This window comes from Coturnix japonica, chromosome 2, assembly GCF_001577835.2.
Source record: "Coturnix japonica isolate 7356 chromosome 2, Coturnix japonica 2.1, whole genome shotgun sequence".
Taxonomy (NCBI): domain Eukaryota; kingdom Metazoa; phylum Chordata; class Aves; order Galliformes; family Phasianidae; genus Coturnix; species Coturnix japonica.
In genome coordinates, this window is record NC_029517.1 from 40,703,956 (window position 1) to 40,711,235 (window position 7,280).

The 7,280-nt window shown below is 46.6% G+C and overlaps 1 protein-coding gene across 1 annotated transcript; it reads right to left on the reverse strand.

Annotated features, from left to right (window-relative positions):
* Positions 1–1,003: 1,003 nt before the first annotated feature.
* On the reverse strand, positions 1,004–7,195 carry SLC25A38 (solute carrier family 25 member 38). Its single transcript, XM_015854179.1, has 7 exons — positions 7,076–7,195; positions 6,677–6,798; positions 6,370–6,454; positions 5,635–5,814; positions 5,044–5,212; positions 4,288–4,454; positions 1,004–3,644 (listed from the first exon to the last, which is right to left on the reverse strand). The coding sequence occupies exons 1-7, from the start codon at positions 7,178–7,180 to the stop codon at positions 3,522–3,524; spliced, it is 951 nt and encodes a 316-aa protein (XP_015709665.1). The 5' UTR covers positions 7,181–7,195; the 3' UTR covers positions 1,004–3,521.
* Between the last annotated feature and the right edge of the window lie 85 nt (positions 7,196–7,280).

Genomic DNA, 7,280 nt, shown 5'->3' on the forward strand with positions numbered 1-7,280 from the left:
TGATTTCTTCAAAAGCACACTGAAACCTATAGGGATTTGAGGTTAGTACTCACTGCACTCAATAAGAGGCAGGGTTCTTTTTCTGAAGATATAGTTTTCCCTTCAGCTTGCAGTTTAATGGGAGAAAAGCGGTGTCACAAATGAACTACTGAAGTTAGAACTGGTGTCTCTTCGAGCCATACTGGTATCATCTTCATAAATTGCAGCTTGGCATTCATTTCAAAGGTTTTTCTTCCACATTTTGGGGAAGCAAACTCTTCTAGTTCTACAAAAGTTGCAGAAGTCTCATCTTTAGCCTCATTTTGCCTGTTTTTTTTTTTTTAAGTAGAAGACAGAGTAGCAGGTCAATGTTTTATTACAAAGACTTCAGCTGTTCCCTTTCTATTTTCCCCACCCTCCCCAGGGTGGGCAAGGCTGGCCCTTATCTCTCCCCCCAGCTGGACAGTTGGCAGCAGTGCAAAGAGAAACGCCCTCTGAATTCAACGTGGGTCTTCAAGGCAGCAGGAGCTCTGGAAGCTGAGCATACTACTGAATCCCAGGTCCACACTGTGACAAGAGGAGGTCAGCAGACAGCTCTCCTTGTGCTACGCTTTGCAGTGGAAAATGAAATCCCAAGCACAATTTCTGGCCTTTTGTTGAGACCAGACTGCTGAGCAGCACAGTTCAGGTTGGCTGGAGATGAAAAAGTTAGTTCCTACCCAGAGCGCTCAGAATGCCAGTGTCTGAAGGCTGGTATTTCAACGCTGGATACTGAGATTAAGTTTCTTATCAGTTTTGACACACAACAGGCAGACGTAAGAAAAGTGTAAGAAAGACAAGAGTCCCCACTGCTATGTGTTATTTCTTTCTACTTACTATGCTCCTGAAAGAGAATTTGCATTGCCTTGTAAAAATATGAGCTCATGAACAGTTCTGTTCCTTTGGGAAGCTGCTTTTGCTTTTCCAGGCCTCTTCTCCATCCAATCTCTAGGTTTTCTTTTTTGAAAGAAACATTCCGAAGGCATTTTTAATTTTGACAACCACAGCTTTTAATATAAATATATTCCTTGTCACATAAATATTTCATGTAAACATCCACTCAAAATATTCCAACCTGCACTCTGTCCCAAAGCTCCAGTTCTGTTTTAAACAGTGCAAGAGGGAAAAACAAACAAACCACTATAGGCAGCATGGAAATAACACAAAACCAATAGACAATCAGACTATTTCTCCTGTATCTTCATAATTCAGGTAAACATTGACTGCCTCAACCTGTTAGCCAGTTGTGTGCTTACAGCACAGCTGCAGGGGTAACAGAGTCAATTCACGACTGCTAAGATTGAATTGCCAGCAACTGAGGTCACCCTGGGAGAAGGGTCTGATGGTGATCTGGCAGTCAAAAAAAGCTCACATTATCACACCAGCTTCTCCTAAATCCAGGCTGAAATGACTTTGGAAATGATTATCTGCAGGGATTGTTAGCACTGAATTGTAGGGGTTATGCAGACAGGAGACTCGGTACCTGCCTCTGGAATTTTCTTTGGTTTTTATTTGCATTTTGGTTGTACAACAACAACTGGTTGCTCATTAGAAGCACTGAACATCACAAGCAATACACCCAAACACTTGTTTTTGACTTGGCACCACTATCAAAAAGTAACTTCAACAAATCACTTTAGAAACAGAATGTTTTTGATGAGAATAAAAGGCTGGGGGGTAGTAAGGGTCAGAGCTGAGGAAGCTGAGTCTTGTACCTGCCTACCTGATACCAGATTTCAGGTTGCAAAGCAGAACTTCAGGCTCTGAAGTGCTCTATTCTTAATGCTCAAAACACACACCCAGGACCTTCCACAACCTCTCCCATCTCTTATGCTTCTCTAAGACTTCATTTTCACCTCACTCAAAGCTTCTTGCATTTGGAATCTGATAAAGGCATCTTTTATAGCCCGCGTCCCCTCTGGTCTTGCAGTCCAAAGGTTGCCAGCACAGGCACTGGTTATGCAAGTAATACTTCAATTCTTAACAACTACATTCAGAACTAGACACATCTCCTCTGACTTTTAACATCTGCTCTCATTTTCAAGTGAATTATGACATTTTTAAGAAAAATCAAAGCCAATACTATGTTTTCTGCAAGGCGTGCTACAGAGTAGGACATGCACTTCTATGTCCACCTTTGTGGCAACACCAACAGAGCTGCCAGAGTACCAACACAGCCAGCCATTACCAAGGCACAAATGAATAGGGGAGCAGGCTGTGCTAAGACTGGAAAGGACAAACTCTGGGGTTTGAAGTAGGAATGACAAAAAAGAGGCACAGATGACTTAAAAAAACAAGAAGAAAAATAAAAGTATTTCATCTCCAAGTTTAAACTCAGGAATACTGAAATAAGAACAGGCTACATGCTAAGAGAAAATGAACGCCTGACAGTCTGCCCAGGGTTTCTTTGTCCCTACCAAACACTCAAACACCTCAAACACTGGAGAAAGCTTAGAGAAAAGAGCTGCCTTCTCTCTTCCAAACCTAAGATATTCCACATGCAGTCAGTAGTGGCTTCTCAGGGAAATTTAAAGCGTTGGTACCTGTATCTGCTTCCATTATACATTTATGTTCTGGGAGCTACGATCTTAAAAGCCACATCTAAGGAGCAGCTTGTAGAGAGGAATCGGCAAACGAGCATTAGGAAGCAAGCAAGTCTCTATTACAACTGGATAAAAAAACATTTCAGATTTCCTGATACAGTCTGACCAGCAGGAAAAATGTTTTTCAAGGAACCAGTAGAATTTTGGTAACAACCAATGTGCTCTTCTCTCTTTCTGGTTTAAAGTGCCTTACTCTTCCTAATTCCAGTGCAATCACTGTTGTAGCCATAGAAATGTATTTAAACTGTTAAGATGCTCAGTTACCTAATGATACAACGCAGCGTGGAGGTGCACGTTACCTTCTCTGCTATCAATCGCAGTACAAAAATGACGACAGAAAACGTACTCCCAGTTTTCTTTTGGTGCTTCATTTCTCTTCCATCCACTCTCTCATTATAAACATCAAGAGACATATCCAGTCTCCTATTGTGTCTGCAGTGCTCCCAGCGAGAATAAAGCACATGAGGAAGAAGGAACTGCATCAGATGGTGTATCACGATGGCCTTACTGGCCAGACAGTGAGGAACATGCGAGCAGGTTCTGCAGACAACATTGCCCTCACTGTTTTTTCCTCTAACACTTTTGTTCATCAGTTTCTCATTGTGTAAAGGTGGTAAGCACAGAGCTATTTTTAAAACGGGCTTCTCTCAGTGTAGATACCGCGCTGTGGAAACCCAAGGCAGTCCCAAGTACAGTCCTTCTGGAATGCACTGATCAAAAGATGAGATTTGATCCTTCTTTCTTCTGCTTCCCTAAAGTCCTAATCCTCTGTCTCAGAAGGGCTTTCTTCCTCCCAGCTGAGCAAGGCTTATTCCTCCATGGAACTGAGAACTTCCCAGTGCCAGCAGGTCACATCAAGCAGGAGAAGGAGTGAGGCTGGTCAGTTGTAGTGCAAGTCAATCAAGATTTCAAGCCCATTTTTTCCATCATCTGTTCATATACAGTCCAGGCCATTGCTGCCATCAGAGTACGCCTGAGGGCACGAGGCACACCACCTCGGAAAAAGCCAACCAAACCAAAATCCTGCAGCAGAAAACAAACAGCAATCCATTACCATCTGCCTCCTGCACTTTAATTCTTCATCAGTTTTGTTGTTTTTTTTTAAACATGGAACAGCCCAGGACATATTTCAGCTCAGATTCAGATCAGCCTCTGAAAGATCCAGGCTTCATGTTCAGTATTTAGGAAGAACTCAAAACACTGTGCAATTACAGGGCACCCACTGAAAAAGGAAGGGGAAGGGTATGCCAGGATGACAAGGGACAGGGAAAGCCACGCTCAAGCCCGCCAAAGAGAAGGTGAAAGAGCAATGGTTTCAGTTTGCTTCAGGAAAGTGATTTGTGCCTTGAAGGCCTTCAGCACGGGATGCATCTGGAGATGAACAGGGGACATGGCTGCTTTAGGGGGACATGGAAGGGCGAGAGTGCAATCAGAGCATAAAGGTGAGCATAACCTACTATCCAACTGCCTATCTTCTGTAATTTTGTGCAAACAGTTAAAAGACTTAGCAATGGCAAGAGTAACTGGGGAGTAAGTTTCACTCCCTCGCAATCCATTCAAGAGGAACAGGAAATAATCTGAGTAGCGATAATAGCTTCTTAAATACAAGGACAAAAAGATCAGAAGTAAGGCTGCAGTTGCACCAATTAGAAGGGCTTCATCTCACCTTGTAGATGAAGGCAATGGCCTGGCTTGTCCTGCGGTACTTGTCAGGGGACAGCTGCATGTGTGTTTTGATGACATCAGCAGGCTGCGTTGCCAGCGAAGCCAAGATTCCCGCAAAGATCCCACAGCCAAAATTCACCACGGGCATAAGCACTGGATCCAGCTGGTCTGCGACACAGAAGAGGGAACCCACTATGATACAGAAGAGGCTGGTAATACACACAGTGCACAACAAAGTGAAAAGCTACCAAATTATAGAATCAATGGCAGAGTCTGACAGAAGTTAAAATCCACACAGGGTACAGCAGAAGGGGAGAAGTGGCTATAAGTTAAAGTTAGAACGGTTCAAAGCACTCACCGCTAAGGAACCGAATGTAACAGGAACTCAGATAAAGAAAACTTGCTTAAATCTTGCCTCAGCCAGTTCTGTGACCAGAGAAACCCCAGCTTAGTGGAAACTAGTCAGTATAGAAGACAGTGAGCAGCAGAAACCACTGCTGAACACATCCTTTCTTTCAGTTCTTCACTAACATAACTTATGCATCACTCACCTACCTTAAGCATAAGTCTTCAAAAAGACAGCAGAAATGAGACCTACAGTTTTCCACAAGCAAAAGGCAAACATCTCGCCTAAAGCCAGCAAGGCAAACATCGCCTGAGCTACTGATGATGCATGCAATAAGCAGAGCAGCAAATTTTAGCGCACAGTGCGAGAAAAGCAAAGTTTTATGTCACAGCCTCCAAAGTTCAGCCTTACCCTGAGGCGTGAGGTTTTTGGTCTGTGTGTAGAACATCAGGTAGATCCCAGAGAAAGGTGCGTCCCGTAGCAGAGTGGCAGTGAGCCCACTGAACATGCCACGAGCCCCTTCTGTCTGATAGATACTCTTCAGAGCTCCATACACACTCCCATAGCCAAATCTTCCACTCTAAAGGGGTAGACAAGAGTCCATCATCCACATGCCAAGGAGCTCAGCTCACACCCTGAGGCCACTGTGTTCTCATCTGATACAAAAGACAGCAGAGAGAACAGCCCAAGGCAAAAACTGTGTTCCACTTACCTCAGTCTCTAAAAGAGTCCTTTGAGAAAGTAAAACACAGAAAGCATGGTACAAATACAGAGGCACTGTATACAAACAGCACTTTAAAACCTCAGGGTGGGTTTCACATTCACTTCTGCCTAATTATCAGTGGTACGGTTTGGCACTTGTGGCCCAGTGTGTGAAGCACTATGACGCCATGACTACATCGCTGGCTATACAAAGGCCTTCACCTGACAAAAATGTCTATTATCAGGAGGAAGGGATGTGACAACATTAACAGTGAACTAATGACAGAAAGCCATACTCACCTCATACCGTGTCTTCACCACTGTTACTGGCAACATGCAAATCCCAGATATTGCACGTGCAGTGGCACCCAGAAAGACAGATTCCAGGGCTGTGGGTGAACGGTCCCCTAGAAACCTCTGCTTCATAGTGTACAGAGTGCTGAAGTAAATACCGACTCCAGGAATACATCTTGCAAAGGACTTCAAAGAAACAGAAGCAAATAAAAAGCACACTTAAGACAAAACATATCACTAAAGGACAAAGGTATCCTGGGGTACACCAAGAAAAGCATGGCCTGCAGGTCAAGGGAGGAGATTCTTCCTTGTGCAAAGCCTGGTCACTTCCCTGTGCAACCCACTGTAGTGAACCTGCTTTAGGGGGAAGCTGTCCTAGGTGTGGAAAAATAACTAATCCCACATACACACAATGGGCTCAAGCAATGCCAGGATCATCTGCATTTTTCCCAGGAACAAAGTATCCCAAAGCAGAATGAGGCTGGTGCAGCTGCCAGTCCATGTTTACAAAGTTTATTCAAGCATTCAGCTGCTCTGGATTGCAAATGCACAGTAACTGCTCCAGTGGCACTCACCACATTAACCATTAACTTCTTACAAGGGGATTTAACCATCCACATCACATGATTTTGTTCATAATTGTATAGGAACCAGCCACTTCAATACAGCCCTTATTTATCAATAAAGGGCAGGTTTGCTTGTGTACGTAACTTTAAAGACAGAGTTGGAAGAGCCACTTACAGGAGAGACACCTTTCCACAGCCCCAGGAGGCTTTCAGTACGAACCACCCTGAAGAGCACCGTCACCATCCCAGCACGACCCGACCTGGAGGGGAGACCAGACAGCACTCCAGATGATGCCCTGCACCACGGGGTCCATCGCTGCACCTTCACGTTATTACCCCATCTCTTCCCATGTTCCTCGTGCCCCCTTGGCCGTTCCTTCCAGAACACACTGCTGCTTCAGCGTGCCTCGATGTCCGGTTACCCACCCAATTACCCACCTAATTACCCCTAAGGGCACCCAGCGCGACCCCGCAGCCCTCACCCTCCCACTGCCGGCTGCAGGGTCTGCAAGCGGGTCTTCAGCAGGTCGAGGGGCTGGAAGAGCAGCGTGGAGCAGGTGCCGCTGATGGAGCCGCAGACGAAGGCCTTCAGCACGGGATGCATCTGGAGAGGAACGGGAGACATGGCTGCTTTATCCGCTTCTAAACCATGCGGCGGGGAACGAGAAGGGCGAGGGGCGAGCTCCGGAGCCGACGGCCTCCGCCTCACCGCCCTTAGGACCGCATCAAGGGGCAGAAGATCGCGGCCGGGCCCCCCCCGCAGCACACGGGACGCCGGGCAGGGGGCGACGCGGGCTCCCCCCACCCCTCGCGGTCCGCCATGCAGGGGGAGCCGCACCGAACCCGGCCGAGCTTCTGGCGGGCCGGACGCACGTCATTACCTCAGCCTCTCGCCCCGGCATCCCAGCGCCGCCACGAACCAGTGAGCGCGGCGGGCGGCACTGACGTGACGGGACACCGGACGGCGACGGGAGCGCGCCCCGCATGCGCGGCCCGTTAACCCTTGGCGTGCTGAAGGGCTCCTCAGTCAGCGGCTGTGTGCTTCAGTGAGTGGGCGCCTTTTTTGGCTCCTGCTCTGAAGTGAAA